Source organism: Capricornis sumatraensis, chromosome 6 (assembly GCF_032405125.1).
Source record: "Capricornis sumatraensis isolate serow.1 chromosome 6, serow.2, whole genome shotgun sequence".
Lineage (NCBI taxonomy): Eukaryota > Metazoa > Chordata > Mammalia > Artiodactyla > Bovidae > Capricornis > Capricornis sumatraensis.
Genome location: NC_091074.1, coordinates 79,610,734 through 79,626,874, shown reverse-complemented (window position 1 = coordinate 79,626,874; position 16,141 = coordinate 79,610,734). Strand labels below are relative to the sequence as shown.

General features: G+C 48.6%; 1 protein-coding gene across 1 annotated transcript in view; it reads left to right on the top strand.

Annotated features, from left to right (window-relative positions):
* The window catches only part of LOXL2 (lysyl oxidase like 2), a 117,245-nt gene that overhangs the window by 92,728 nt on the left and 8,376 nt on the right, over nt 1-16,141 (top strand). The window contains exons 9-11 of the mRNA XM_068973883.1: nt 1,533-1,698; nt 8,646-8,889; nt 15,779-15,894. Coding sequence (XP_068829984.1) covers nt 1,533-1,698; nt 8,646-8,889; nt 15,779-15,894 — 526 coding nt within the window. The remainder of the gene's footprint in view (nt 1-1,532; nt 1,699-8,645; nt 8,890-15,778; nt 15,895-16,141) is intronic.

The following is a 16,141-nucleotide window of genomic DNA, read 5'->3' as shown; positions in this document are numbered from 1 at the left end:
CAGCAATGGGGAGAGGCAGATGAAGCTTTGCTTACTCACTCATCACTCACCTCCTGCTGAGTGGCCTAGTTCCTAACAGGTCTCGGACCAGTACCAGGAGGGTGGAGACCCCTGTCATAGCTCGCTCCCTTGCTGGCCCTTTTCCCACAACATGCTTCCTCGCTGTGTCCACATCCATGCATCCTCTCCTTGGTTGGCTGGCAGTTCCCCAAGCCCTGCTTCAGAACCCTTTCACAGCCGCTGCACACTCCTCCTGCCTCCAGCTCAGAAGGGACTCAGCCAAAGGTAGCTAAGCTCCCCACCCCGCCATCAGAAAGGAACAGAAGAAAGACAGGTAGTGCTTTGGATTAAAAAATCAGTGGCCTCTGGACCCCATCCTGGGATGTAACATTGTCAGAAAGAGGCCAGGGGCAAGAGGAGTGGGAGCCAGAAGGCTGGAGGTCACTTCGCAATTGGACACCCTCCCAGCTGGCTACATAATGACCTGCCACCTTTCCCAGCCTCTCTGTGAACATGGAACAAATAGTCCGGGTCCTCAGTATCCAGGCTCTATAAACACCTTTCTTAAGCTTCTCCCAGAACAGGAAAATGTCCAGAGCACCCCCATCTCACTTTGCTAACCCTGACTTCAGCCCCTGTGCCCTGGGTGGCTGCTTGAGGAAGGTGTTTGTTAGTAGCAACATGGGAGAACTCATCCAGGCAGCCCTGTGGCAACTCCCCAAACCATCCAGAAGGAAGGGGCAGGCCTCTGGTACCTGGGGCCCTCTGGAAGCCTGGCTTCACACAGCCACATCATGTTTCTGCTGATCCTGCTTATGACCAGCCAAGGCACTTGCTGATTCTCCATGGAGTGTAGAACAGTGCTGATTGCGACAGAGTAGCGGTCCAGCTATTTTTGTTCCTAGTCAGCTCTTTCCTAAGACACCTGATTCTCACAGCAGAAGCTGTGAGATGGGCCTACCCTTGACTTCAGTACTCTGATTGCAGGCCTTATCCCTTCCCGAGGCCCCAGTTTTCTCTCTAGGGGATGAGGGGTGTGTAGGTTCTCTAGAAAATCAGAACCAATGAGATGTATGAAGATGGACCTGTTGACAAATGTGACTAGATTTCTTCTCTCCTGCCAACCCTGATCAGTTGGTGGTGTCTCCCTGGAGCACGGTGTTGAGAAGGATTCTGAGAGCACAGTAGGCTTAGAGGAGAGTGCTGTGATAGATTGGTAATGTCTGCCCAGGGCTCAGGAGGAGGGAGTAGGCAGTATGGCTGCTGTTTCTGATACACAGCTTTGAGCACACTCTTAGCTGTGCTTTCCAAAAGGGGAGAGGGGCAGAATCCAAGTGTGGGGGGCGGGCCTCATTTGCGCTGCCACCAACAAACTGCATGACTTGGGTAAGTGACTGTGTCTTGGTTGTCTCCATCTGAAAAATGGGATCATAAAGCCTTGGGTGTTTTGGTGAGGCTGAAATTTGATAGAATGTGGGAAAGTGACAATTCAAGGTAACGTGCTGGCTGTTTGTTGTTGTTGGTTCATGCAGGAGACCTGGTACTGGCATGGAGATATCAACGCCAACAAGGTGGTCATGAGTGGTGTGAAGTGCTCAGGAACGGAGCTGTCCCTGGCGCACTGCCGACACGACGGGGAGGACGTGGCCTGCCCCGAGGGAGGGGTGCGGTACGGGGCTGGAGTCGCCTGCTCAGAAAGTGAGAGCTCCTGGGGGTCGTAGACAACTGACTGTCCTGCCAGGCTCCGGGAGGGGCACAGAGTCTCACTGGTTATTCCCCTGCCCGGGGTCTCTGCTATGAGCTGAGCAAAATGGAAAGCAGGGATGGATTCTTGCTAAGTGAGAAGAGTCAGGGGCAAGAGGAACTATCCCCATAGGCAACCCTGGAATTTTGCCTGATAACAGTGGAGAAGGCTGGAAGGAGGAGTTGGGAGTCTGGAAGCCTTGGGTTCAAAGGCAGGGTCACTGCAGATTATTTAAGTGGTCTTAGGAGAATTAAGTGACTAAGAACTTGGTCTCCTGGGAGCTGGCTTCTGGGTTAGCAGTGAAACACATACTGCTTGGTGGGTCAGCTTCCTTCCTTCTGCCCTGCCCCACAGATCATTTCCTGGGACTTCCCTGGGGATCCAATGGTTAAGACGCTGTGCTTCCAATACAGAGGATATAGGTTCAATCCCTGGTCAGGAAACTAAGATCCACATGCTGTGTGGAATGGTCACACACAAAAAAAGGACATAGATCATTTTTTGTTGTCACACACACAGGGTGATTTAACCTCCTAGTGACTCCCTGGGAATGCTAGAGAGCCTGACAGTATAGAGGGGAGCCCCCAGGCCCACCTCCATCCCCACCCTGGCCAGAATTCAGAATGGCCATCTCAGCAGGTTCCCTTCCAAGCTGAAAGGACCAGCTGACAGCCTTGTGGGTGTGTTATCCTCTGGATCTCACCCTCCTCGCCTTATCAAAGATTTCCTTGTGGATCTGGGAGGTGGGAGAGGCCCTGAGTCTGGCCAAAGGACTCCAGACCAGGCATTGCCTGCCATTTATTAGCTGATCTTGGCAAAGTCAGTTCACGGCTATGATCCACAGTCTTTGTTGTTTTTCCTGGAGACTGGAAATTCAATGTGACAACGACACACGCAAGCGCTTAAAAAACAGCGGTGCGCTGTCATTTACCATCATGCAGAACTAGGGAGGTTAGACTCGAACTCAGTCACTTCTCCCCCTTTTAGACCCATTCAGCATTTCGTAACCCTTGTAAGGCAGGACTCTCAACCCCAGCGTGAGCTTCTCTGGGGAGACATTATTATTGTTGCATCCTTTCTGAGAGGAAAGAGTGAGAGTACCACTCTTACCAGACCCCCAGGCAGAGAGACGTGGTCTCACCCTCATCGGGGGTCTTCTCTCAGCTTAATAATTTATTTATATTTTTAATATACCATTTATCAAAAAAGAAACTAAGAGAATATAAACCTAAATAAAATTCAAGGTAGCATAAGATAAAACCAGGTTTAGAAAAAAGTACGCAGACTTCTCTGATGGTCCAGTGCCTAAGACTCCGTGCTCCCAATGCTAGTATCCTGCATTTGATCCCTGGTCAGGAAACTAGGTCCTACATGCTGCAACTGAAGATTTGCATGCTGCAACTAAGACCTGGTACAGCCAAATAAATCAATATTTTAAAATTATATATATATATATATATTTTAAAAGTACATATTGGCAGAATGAGAGTGGCTCAAACTGGAACTGATAGAGATTAATAAAAAATTATATACTATAGAGACCTATACATTTATTGGGCTTCCCTGGTGGTGCTAGTGATTAAAAAAAAAAAAACAAAAAACCTGCCTTTCAATGCAGGACATGTAAAAGACGTGTGTGATCCCTGGGCTGGGAAGATCCCATGGACAAGGGCATGGCATTTCACTCCAATATTCTTGCCAGAAGAATCCCATGGACAGAGGAGCCTGGTGGGCTGCAGTCCATGGGGTCACAGAGAATTGAACACAACTGAAGCAACTTAGGCTAGCACAGCAGATACATTTACTGTCATAGAGTCATATACATTTACTGTTGTCATTATACAGCGAGCTTCCTACCAGCCAAAGGAAAGAGAGAAATGTGGTCTTTAATATAATTCACAGTATGCCTGGGCTTCCCTCATAACTCAGTTGGTAAATCATCTGCCTGCAGTGCAGGAGACCTGGGTTCAATTCCTGGATCGGGAAGATCCCCTGGAGAAGGAAATGGCAACCCTCTCCAGTATTCTTGCTTGGAGATTCCCGTGGACAGAGGAGCCTGACAGGCTACAGTCCATAGGATTGCAAGAGTCAGACATGACTTAGCAACTAAACCACCACCACCACCATGCATGAGGTAGAAACAAACCCATGAGTCAAAAGAAGCTCACTATCCTAGATACTGAGATCAAAGGGGAATTTTTTATTATGAGGACCAAGAATTATGAGATCAACAGGGCCCTCCACATGCTCACGGCAGACCAAAAATGACCTTCATGGGGCTATTGCTCAAAGAACCCCTCTGCCTGGGCTGAAGGCATCAGTCAGAGTCTGCAGGGGAAGCAAGAGCCTCTGGGGCCAGGAACGCTTACCTGGCTTCATATTTTATTCATAAAGAGAAAACATATTCTTCTAGTAACTTTTTGCTTGCCTAGTGGCTCAGACAGTAAAGAATCTGCCTGCAATGCAGGAGACCCGGGTTTGATCCTTGCATTGGGAAGATCCTCTGGAGAAGGGCATGGCAACGCACTCCAGTATTCTTGCCTGGAAAATCCCATGGACAGAGAAACCTGGTGGGTTACAGGGCATAGGGTCGCACAGAGTTGGGGATGCTTACTGACTAGTGTACAGATCATGAAAAGAGGCCACAAAACCCTCATTAAACTGTGCACTCAACACTCAGCACCAGCAGTTGTGCATCCTGAAAACCTACTGGGCTCCACGCACAGCCAGGGAGGGGACCCAGACAGGGCAGAATTGCTCCAGGCAGTGGTGAACATGAGGGAAGCAAAGCTCATAGAGGACACTCACCTCAGAAATTTGCAAGCATCAGAAAATAAAAGATGGATGGGTCTTAGGTTTGAAGGTTTGTTTGCTTGTTTTGAGATTTTTTTTTTTAATGTGGATCATTTTTTTTAAGCCTTTATTAATTTCGTTACAATATTGCTTTTGTTTTACGTTTTGTTTTTGTTTTTGACTGCAAGGCATGTGGGGTCTTTGGGTCTTTGTTCCTCAACCAAGGATCGAACCCACAACCCCTGCATCGGAAGGCAAGGTGTTAGCCACTGGACCACCAGGGAAGTCTCTGGGCCTTGTCATAAATGATTCATATACTACATTCCTGTGAATTGAGGTATACTAGAAATGTTCAGTAGAATCTCACTTTTAAAGAGAGACACAATTAATCCTTTGGTGAAGAAGTTAATCCTTCTATTATAACTGTTTAGTAAACATAGATTGTAACCACTGGTGATTATTTTTTTTAACACCTGCTATGTACATTGTACTAACTGAATAAGTCAAGTTTGTTTTAAAAGAGGTAACTGGGTGAAAACTCTCACTTGGAGCAACAGTGCAAGGGGAAACTGGTAGAACCGGATATATATCAGAATCTTGGAAGCGTGAAACCTGCCCCTCAGCAGTTTATAGAAATATATTCTGAAGAAATGATTAAAGTTACACACAGAGATTTACTACAGGATGTTTATTGCCACTTTATCTTTAACTGTGGTCCAGTGGTTAAGAATCTGCCTGCCAATGCAGGGGACATGGGTTCAGTCCCTGCTCCAGAAAGATCCCACATGCCACCAGACCACTAAGCCCTCTCGCCTAGAGCCCATTCTCTGCAAATGGAGAAGCCACTTTAGTGAGCAGCCTGAGAACCGCAACCAGGGAACAGACCCCGCTCTCCGCAACTAGAGAAAGCCCCACACAGCAACAAAGATACAGTGCAATCAAAAGTTAACAAGTAATATTAATTAAGTAGTTTAAAAATAAATAAAGTGTAGGTTAGGGTTATAAATTAAATATTGTAATGGATATTTATTAACAAGTGAATACGTCAAGATATGTTTTAAGAGAGACAGCATTAACAGACTAATACAATATAAGTAGTATTTTATGTAGTACAGATCTTCATACAATATTACACATGGTGGGAAACACATTTGTAATTCCCAGAAGAATCAGACCAAAGTATTAAGAGTGTTCTCTCTATGGTAGCATGATTTCATTGTTAGAAGTTAGAAGTGTTAGTCACTGTTGTGTGGCATTCCGCAGGCAAGAATAATGCAGTGGGTTGCCATTCCCTTCTCCAGGGGATCTTCACAACCCAGGGATTGAACCCAGGTCTGCATTGCAGGCAGATTCTTTGCCATCTGAGCTACGAGGGAAGCTCCTATTCATTGTTATTGTCTGCTTTTTATTATGGAAACTCTCAAGCCACTCTGAAGGAGATTCAGTTCAGATCAGTGCAGTCGCTCAGTCATGTCCAACTCTTTGCTACCCCATGGAGTGCAGCATGCCAGGCCTCCCTGTCCATTACCGACTCCCGGAGTTTACTAAAATTCAAGTCCATTGAGTTGGTGATGCCATCCAACCATCTCATCCTCTCTTGTCCCCTTCTTCTCTTGCCTTCAATCTGTCCCAACATCAAGGTATTTTCAAATGAGTCAGCTCTTCGCATCAGGTGGCCAAAGTATTGGAGTTTCAGCTTAACATCAGTCCTTCCAATGAACACCCAGGACTGATTTCCTTTAGGATGACTAGTTGGATCTCCTTGCAGTCCAAGGGTCTCTCAGGAGTCTTCTCCAACACCACAGTTCAAAAGCATCAATTCTTCGGCACTCGGCCTTGACTAGATGGACCTTTGTTGGCAAAGTAATGTCTCTGCTTTTTAATATGCTGTCTAGGTTGGTCATAACTTTTCTTCCAAGAAGTAAGTGCCCTTTTATTTCATGGCTGCAGTCACCATCTGCAGTGATTTTGGAGTCCCAAAAAATAAAGTTAGCCACTGTTTCCACTGTTTCTCCATCTATTTGCCATGAAGTAATGGGACTGGATGCCATGATCTTAGTTTTCTGAATGTTGAGCTTTAAGTCAACTTTTTCACTCTTCTGTTTCATTTTCATCAAGAGGCTCTTTAGTTCTTGTTCCCTTTCTGCCATAAGGGTGGTGTCATCTGCATATCTGAGGTTATTGATATTTCTCCCGGCAATCTTGATTCCAACTTGTGCTTTTTCCAGCCCAGCATTTCTCATGATGTACTCTGCATATAAGTTAAATAAGTAGGGTGACAATATACAGCCTTGACATACTTCTTTTCCTATTTGGAACCAGTCTGTTGTTCCATGTCCAGTTCTAACTGTTGCTTCCTGACCTGCACACAGATTTCTCAAGAGGCAGGTCAGGTGGTCTGGTATTCCCACCTCTTTCAGAATTTTCCACAGTTTATTGTGATCCACAAAGTCAAAGGCTTTGGCATAGTCAATAAAGCATAAGTTGATGTTTTTCTGGAACTCTCTTGCTTTTTTGATGATCCAGCTGATGTTGGCAATTTGACCTCTGGTTCCTCTGCCTTTTCTAAAACCAGCTTGAACATCTGGAAGTTCATGGTTCATGTATTGTTGGAGAATTTTGAGTATTACTTTGCTCACGTGTGAGATGAGTGCAATTGTGTGGTAGTTTGAGCATTCTTTGGCATTGCCTTTCTTTGGGATTGGAATGAAAACTGACCTTTTCAAGACCTGTGGCCACTGCTGAGTTTTCTAAATTTGCTGGCATCTTAAGTGCAGCACTTTCACAGCATCATCTTCCAGGATTTGAAATAGCTCAACTGGAATTCTATCACCTCCACTAGCTTTGTTCATAGTGATGCTTTCTAAAGCCCACTTGACTTCACATTCTAGGATGTCTGGCTTTAGGTGAGTGATCACACCATCGTGATTATCTGGGTCATGAAGATCTCTTTTGTATAGTTCTTCTGTGTATTCTTGCCACCTTTTCTTAATACCTTCTGCTTCTGTTAGGTCCATACCATTTCTGTCCTTTATCGAGCCCATCTTTGCATGAAATGTTCCCTTGGTATCTCTAATTTTCTTAAAGAGATCTCTAGTCTTTCCCATTCTATTTCTTTGCACTGATCACTGAAGAAGGCGTTCTTATTTCTCCTTGCTATTCTTTGGAACTCTGCATTGAAATGGGTATATCTTTCCTTTTCTCCTTTGCTTTTGGCTTCTCTTCTTTTCACAGCTATTTGTAAGGCCTCCTCAGACAGCCAGTTTGCTTTTTTTCATTTCTTTCTCTTGGGGATGGTCTTGCTCCCTGTCTCCAGTACAATGTCATGAACCTCTGTCCATAGTTCATCAGGCACTCTGCCTATCAGGTCTAGTCCCTTAAATCTATTTCTCACTTCCACTGTGTAATCGTTAGGGATTTGATTTAGGTCATACCTGAATGGTCTAGTGGTTTTCCCTACTTTCTTCAATTTAAGTCTGAATTTGGCAATAAGCAGTTCATGATCTGAGCCACAGTCACCTCCTGGTCTTGTTTTTGCTGACTGTATAGAGCTTCTCCATCTTTGGCTGCAAAAAATATAATCAATCTGATTTCGGTGTTGTCCATCTGGTGATGTCCATGTGTAGAGTCTTCTCTTATGTTGTTGGAAGAGGGTGTTTGCTATGACCAATGCATTCTCTTGGCAAACTCTATTAGCCTTTGCTCTGCTTCATTCTGTACTCCAAGGCCAAATTTGCCTGTTACTCCAGGAGATTATTCTAAAGGCGATAGAATAATATTAATATAATGAAGCCTCATGGACCCATTACCCAGATTGAACTACTGGGTAGTTCAACATTTTGCAAACATGAGAAAGAGTTGCACACAACTGAACCACTAAGCGTGCATGCGCACACAGATCCGCAGAGGTGTCTAGCAGGGCTCTCAGAGAAGGGGGAAAGAGTTGAGGGTAGTAATCCCTGACCCGGATAGGAGAGACCACGAGAGCCAGTTCCAGATGCTCGGCAGGGATGCAGGCCAGTCACTGCTCGGGAATCAGAGGAAACCTAGGCAGGAAGGGGCGTGGAGTCTCTGGCCTGTCTGAAGCCTGTGTCTGCCCTGCTCCCAGCTGCCCCTGACCTGGTGCTCAACGCAGAGATCGTGCAGCAGACCACGTACCTGGAGGACCGGCCCATGTTCATGCTGCAGTGCGCCATGGAGGAGAACTGCCTCTCGGCCTCGGCCGCCCAGACCAACCCCACCTCGGGCTACCGGCGGCTCCTGCGCTTCTCCTCCCAGATCCACAACAACGGCCAGTCCGACTTCCGACCCAAGAACGGGCGCCACGCCTGGATCTGGCATGACTGCCACAGGTGAGCCATCCCTCCCTACCCCAGCCCGCCAACCCACGGGCCCCAGATGTCACAGGGCCACTTAGACGCAGCCGAGCGGCCACATGGTCCTGGGGGCAGGGCTCCCTCTAGCTGGAGGGCTCCTTTACATTTGCAGACAGCGTTCTCCCCTCCCAGAGGCCCTGGCCCACCTCACCCTCTCCAAGCCTGCTCTCTTTCTTGCCCCTGACACCTCTAGCGTTCAGAAACAAACTTCATTTTGAGAACCCAGCACCCCTCCATTGACCTTCAGTCAATGGTTTCAGGTGTGTTCTCAGCAAATTCATGCTCTGCAGGGAGCTTGGGGTGCTGCAGGTGTTGGATGCTGAGTTCATGTAGAAATATATTTTATTCTAGTCTGTTCTACTTTATTTTTAGCTGTACTGGGTCTGTGTTGTGGTGCCCAGGCTGCTCTAGTTGCAGCATGCAATCTCTCTACTTGTGGCATGTGGGTTATTTTAAATACCAGTATGCTGTACATGTTGAAGATCTCTAGGAAGATGGTGAGTGTGGAGACACAAGTTCTAGGCCCAGGAGTCATGAGATGTGGTCTCTCGACCCAGCCATGCCTCTCACCAGCTGTGTGATGTCAGGCCATCTGGGCCACATCAGCTGGGACCTCCGCTGTCCCTTCCCACCCTCAGTCTGTGGCTCTGTTCCCAGTTATAAATTCCTGGGTGAGAGCAGAGCACAGCCCCAGAGCCGGCCCAAGCTGGACCAACAGAAGCCTTGCTGTTCATCTCCCTGTGCTCCCCAGCCTCCTTCTTTTTGTTCCTTTGCTTGATTCCCACCCTAACCAGAGCCCTCTGTCTGTTGCTGCTGGCTCTCATTTTGCTGCTCAGACCTGAGCTGGGAGAGTAGAGGGAACAGAGTGAGCAGTTTTGAAAATGAACAGAGGGAGGCCCCTGCCATTCAACACGGCAGCCACCTTCTCACCCCTTCCCCGAAGGACCACAGACTTGGGCCCGGCGGGAGGGCACGGTCCCCGTGCTCAAAATCCCAGCCCTACAAGAGTTTTGCATCAGGTCCCCGAGAGGGCTGGCGGCATCTGCAGTCAGTGTCAAATCCAGGGCCCATGGGAGACTGACAATTGCTTAAGAATCTGCATGTTAACAGGTACCCAAAGGACTGTGTGCCATCAGTCTGAGAGGCCCCAGTCTGGCTGACCTCTAGGTGTTCTTCCAGCTCTGAAGTGTGATGATCATTATTAGGGACACAAGAACTAAAGTTGGTAGAAAAAGGTACCAGGCAGGGTACCCTCCTTTTTCTGAATCAGGAAACCGTGGCTCTGCATTCACATGACTTGTCCAGGATGAAGTTGGGGAATGAGGGTCCTGACTGGGGCCTGCCTGACTCCCAGTATGTGCCCTTCCTGGTTCCTCCCCCAATCTTCAGAAGGGCTTCCCTGGCAGCTCAGACAGTAAAAAAATCAGCCTGTGATGCAGGAGACCTGGGTTCTATCCTGGGTCGGGAAGATCGCCTGGAGACTGGAGTGGCCACCTACTCCAGTATTCTTGTCTGGAGAGTCCCATGCACAGAGGAGCCTGGTGGGTTACAGTCCATGGGGTTGCAAAGAATCAGACATGACTAAGCGACTAACCCTTTCCTGTCTTTCCCCTAGTCTTCATCACAAATCTGTAGGGCTGCTTTTTCATGTAATTTATGGCCTAGTCACATTTGAAACTGTTTAGGGATAGAGTTGTTCAATCCATTTCAAAAGAAAGAACAATTTGAACTTCCTGGTGGCCCAGTGGTGAAGACTTCACCTTCCAATGCAGGGGGTTGCAGGTTCAATCCCTGGTCAGGGAGCTAAGACCTTACATGCCTTATGGCCAGAAAACCAAAACATAAAAGAGAAGCATTATTGTAACAGATTTAATAATCTGGTCAAAAATGGTCCATATCAAAAAAAAAAAAAGGACTATGATAGAACTCGGGGGTGCTGATATTCCTTTATGTAGTTGACCCTTGAACAACACAGATTTGAAATGCCTGGGTCCCTTTGTACTTGGATTTTTCTTTTCCAATTAACGTAGTACCTCTACACATTTTCATTTTATAGCTTTTAAATTAACTCAGTGTGGGGAAAAGTTTGTGTTCGATTAGAGATCACAATACATGGAATCAAAAGAATTAGGGCTGCAGTGTCCCGATTCTATCCAAGCAGTTTCAGTTTCCTGCCCTCGGATGAGTCATTTCTGAGCTCCTTTGTTTCTGAGGCTGAGATAACAGTTCTTGGAGTTTCAACTGTGTGGAGGTCAGTGCCCCTAACCTCTGCGTTGTTCAAAGGTCAACTGCAATTACTCTTGGTATGTCCTGAAAGCCCTCTTTAGCCAAAGAAGTTTGGGTCTTTATATAGAAGCATGGAGGTCTTCTGCAGGGAGGGAGTTAGAGAGTAAAATTAAAGCCCTGACGTATGGGTGCCTGATTTCCTTCCGAGAATACATGGTGGAAGTGCTGCCCTTTTGGATCCATAAGTAGAAGGTAATTGCGTCTCCGCCCCATATATGGTGCTCCACCCAGACACCACACGGTAGGGCGCTCCCTTTGACATAGGCTTGATCTCCAAGGAATGGTTTCTTCTCTAAGAATACACATGGCGACCTCATGGAACTGTTTCTTCTGATCTGGAGCTCCAAGCCACCCTGACCTCCCCGCCCCAAACCCTGCTTTTCCTGTGGTCTATTTCCTTTCTTTGTTTACAGATGTTGCAATCAATGGTTTGGAAGGAATGGGTGGGAAAGATCATACTGGCTAAGCATATGTCCCTTCAGCCTTGCCCTCCTGGACTATGGCTGAGAACCTCTGACCACAAGACCCCAGGGAGTGTAAGAAACTCCCCACCCCTGGCCTCCAGAGCTCCAGGGGAGCTTCTCCAGGCCCTATGGGAGGACCTTCAACAGGACTCCTGGCCCTGAATTTCTCTGTTGGGTCCCTTTGGGAGCATGATGAGAGCTGACCCATCCTCCACTCAAAGAAATTATTTCTGGATTTTACACCCTGTTTCAGCAGATTTACAGATGCTAAAGCCCGTCTGTGAAGTCAAAGTTGAGAACCCTGGCTCAAGTTAGCCTGAATCTGCAAAATGGTCACTCCCAATTTAGCTGATGCTATGATGAGGAACACAGGTATAGTCTTTGAAAGTGCTAAGATGAAATACCACAGGGGCTTCCGGGTGGCAAAGCCGTAAAGAACCCACCTGCCAGTGCAGGAACTGCAGGAGATGTGGGCTTGATCCCTGGGTCAGAAAGATCCCCTGAAGAAGGAAATGGCAGTCCACTCCAGTGTTCTTGCCTGGAGAGCCCATGGACAGAGGAGCCTAGCAGGCTACAGTTCATAGGGTCACGAAGAGTTGGACACAACTTAGCAACTGGGCACTCACACACAAGGTGAAGCTCAGAGACTGAGCCCTCTCAGAGCCTCCTCATGAGCCAGCCTAAAGGGAAGTGCCCTGAGCCATTCTCTCTCATCATCATGGCCCTTGACTGATGATACTGATGGGGGTTCCCTTCCTGCTTCTTGCGCCCCAGGTATGGGCCACACTGCTCACCTGGGACATGATGTCACAGAGCAGCCTTGCCGCTCCTGGTTCTCAGCCCCTGCTGTGTTCCAGGGTGCAGCATCCTGCCTTGCCCCCTACCTCAGGAAAGCCCTGGAGGGGAGCTGGGAGCTGGAGATGCAGGGGGATGGGTATCCAACACAGGGGCCAGACCCTCTGATCACGGGTGGCCCGGCTACAAAAGGCGGGACTTTCGTTCATTCCGCCCCCACCATGTGCAGAGCAGCCCCCTGCAGATTCAGTGCGGCCTCAGTGAGCCGAATTGAGGCCTTCATCCCATCCAGGAGGGCTTTGTTCCACCCAAGGACTGCCTAGCAGGTGGGGAAGGGCAAGGCTGAGCGAGCAGAAGGGCTCCTGCCCTTTGTGGCAGCACCTCCTGAGGTTGGAACACGCCCCCACATTCTCTGAAATAGTAATGGGAGCATCTTCCAATCCACAACTGAGTGCCAGCCAGGATGGGCGCCGGGGGACACATGGCTGGTGTGAGAAAGGAAGAAGAGTGAAGCATCTCTGTAATATGCACTGATGCTCAAATGGAAAGTCTTATCTGGGCCCGAGATGACCTAGGGGACAAAGAACATACCCAGCCTCCCTTCTTGTTCTGGACTGGCTTTGCCTGTCATCCACGTGTCCACCCAGAGCCCTGTGCCTCTGCTGGTGCCATGCCCTAGTGTACCTCGCTCTCTAGTTCCCCAGTGGAAGATCACCCTTCTTCTCTGCCAAGTTACAACGACCTCCACCGGCCACCAGTGATCTAGTGTCTGGTGTTCTCTCCTGCCTAGACTTCCTGAATCTCTTTCCAAACTGACATTTCCCTGTCTTTATCCCATAGATCAGGCTACCTCTTAGACTTCTGAAGATCAGGACACTCAGCCTCAAAGGAGAAAATGTCCCTGGATCACCAGATGCTTCCTCCCTCCTTCCCAGCAGCCTCGATCTGAATCTCCTGGGGTGCGAGTGTGGGTGGTGAAGGGTGGGTGCCCCTGGGCTCTCTAACCAGCCCGCTGGAGGAGAGGTGGCCTGGGAGGTGATGTCCACACACGCCCCAGCAGTAAAGCACAGAGGCTCCTGGACCACAGCTAGCTAGCATCATGAATCTCCAGCCAGCTGCTTCCCTCCCCATGTCCACAGGGGAAAAAACGAAGAGTCGGGGAAGACTCTTAAATCAAGTCTGCAGGAAGCAGGGGCAGCAGGAGAAGGTCAGCCTTACAAGAGTCTGTCTGTGGGCTCCGTCTGCATTTTGTTTAGACAGCGGAACATAAACCTATTCCTCTTCAGTCTTTCCAGCCAGTAAACATAGCAACATAAACCCCTCTCTGAAAGAGGTAGACATGTTTTAGGCAGTGAGTCAGACCTCGTGTCCCATCTTGCTCCTTCAAGAAGCCAAAATAGACTCTCAAAGTCTTTCCTTCAACTGCCACAGAATGCATCCTTGTAACTGTTCCCCATGGGCCCCTGGCTCAGCATCCTTTTACCCAGGAACCCGAGTGACCTGGGAAAAGCCCAAGTTAGGAACTTCTGACGTTATTTATAGCACCAGCCCAATGCAGGAAGAAGGGAAAAGAGCCTCTCATTTCCTCTCTGAAAAGTTGTCCTTTTAATTTTCCTCTCCTCTCTGTCCTCTTCTGTTCCCATCCAGCCAAGAGAGCCTGAGGGCAAACATTTAAGGCTGGGGGTGGGGTGGGGGGCAGTGAGGAAGCTGCTGTGGCCAGGAAATAATCATAGCAATGGGTCCCCTGGAGAAGGCAATGGAAGCCCTCTCCAGTATTCTGGCCTGGAGAATCCCATGGACAGAGGCCTGGCAGGCTACAGTCCATAGGGTCACAGAGTCAGACATGACTGGGTGACTAATACACACAATCATAGCAATGGTAGCGGTGTTGATAGTAATAAAGCAGGACTCCATCCCTCACGGGAGTAGTAGCGGTAAGGAGAGGGTGGACAGGTTCTGAGTGTTCCTCTGTCTCAAGCCCCGTGGTAGGCATTTCTGTGACTTCTCCTAATCCATGTTTTTCTCCCCCATTAATAGTTTACTTTTATTTATTTTTTTAAAGTCTTTATTGAATTTGTTATCATATTGCTTCTGTTTTACGTTTTGGTTTTTTGGCTGCTAGGCCTGTGGGATCTTAGCTTCCTAACCAGGGAACTGCATTGGAAGGTGGAATCTTAGCCTCTGGACCCAACCAGGGAAGTCCATCTCCTAGTTCATCTTTACAGAACCCCTGATGGGGGTCATGCTATCATTCCCTCTTTCCTGCGGAGGGAACTCAGGTCACAGGGAAACAAAACTCATGATTCTGTTCCCCAAACCTTGGTAGCTTGTGCCTTCCGCCATTTTCCAAATGTTCCTGGAATGACAGACAAGCGAGTGTGAATACTTGCAGCCACTTGTGATAAGATGTGTAGCAGCTCAGGATGGGCTTGGCACCAAGCCCCTCAGGAAGGCCCCTCGGAAGCCATGTTTCCCATGTTATTCTGCACCAAACACAGGCCTTTCCAAGAACCTGCATCTGTTCTCAATTCTTCCCGAGGGATGAAATGGGACCCCGTTAGGTAAATGTTCATCTGGGACAAGAGCCACGGGGGTGCACAATCTCTCTTCCCTCTCTGCTCCCTTCTACAGGATGTGCCAGTCACGCTCTCCCTCCTGTGGGGTCTCAAAGCCCCTTTTCCCCCCCTCTTTTTAAAAAAGAATGTTCTTGATGCCAGGAGCACGAGTTTCTGCCTCTATCACCTAGTTTGGGACACGTGTGTGCCCTGCTCATCAGCGCCTGCTCTTCCCACCCCTTCTTCCCCTCTTCATTCTGTCTCCCTCCCGACCATACTCCCACTTTAAACGTTTTCTAAAGACATCGAAGAGTGACTTGTATTCATCTGAAGAAGGTGCCCAAGTAGAAATGAGCTGTGACAGCCACTTTAGGTCTCTGGAGGGTGCTACATCCTTTTACTAAATATATCCTAATTTATTGAGCTTATTGATGCTGAGCCCCTGTTCATCAGTTTATCTGATTAATTCCCATAGCACCCCATGCATTACATTATTATTCCCATCTAGCAGATGAAAAAACTGAGGCTCTCGAAGGTAGTGGGTTGTCCCCCTCCAGAGCCCATGGAAGCGCCACGATTCCTGACTTCTGTCCCATCCCCCATCTCATAATGCCCTGTCCACTGCACACTTTTCTCCCTCCACCACCACTTTGGACCACGCTGCTCTGCTCGAGATGTCCCTGGAGGGGAATGGCCAGCTGGGCCATCGCTTGCAGGCGGCAATCCCTCTAGAAACTGACATCCAGACCTCCCTCTCGCCCCCAGGCACTACCACAGCATGGAGGTGTTCACCCACTACGACCTGCTGAACCTCAATGGCACCAAGGTGGCAGAGGGCCACAAAGCTAGCTTCTGCTTGGAGGACACAGAATGTGAAGGAGGTATTCGGGGGACAGGGCGGGCTGGGGAGATTCTGAGGGACTCAGATGCTGCTGCGTGTGGTCATTTGGCCAGGATCTCAGGCCTGGCTAGGGACTCAGTGTCACCCTGCTGACTCCCCACAGGACCTTCCTCACTGGGGACCTCATGACTACCATCTGGGGCTGGAGGGGTGGGGTGGGCAAGGCCTGGCTATAAAGGCACCTGGGTCCCCAGAATCATGCTGACGGGCACTGGTGGATCCAGTGG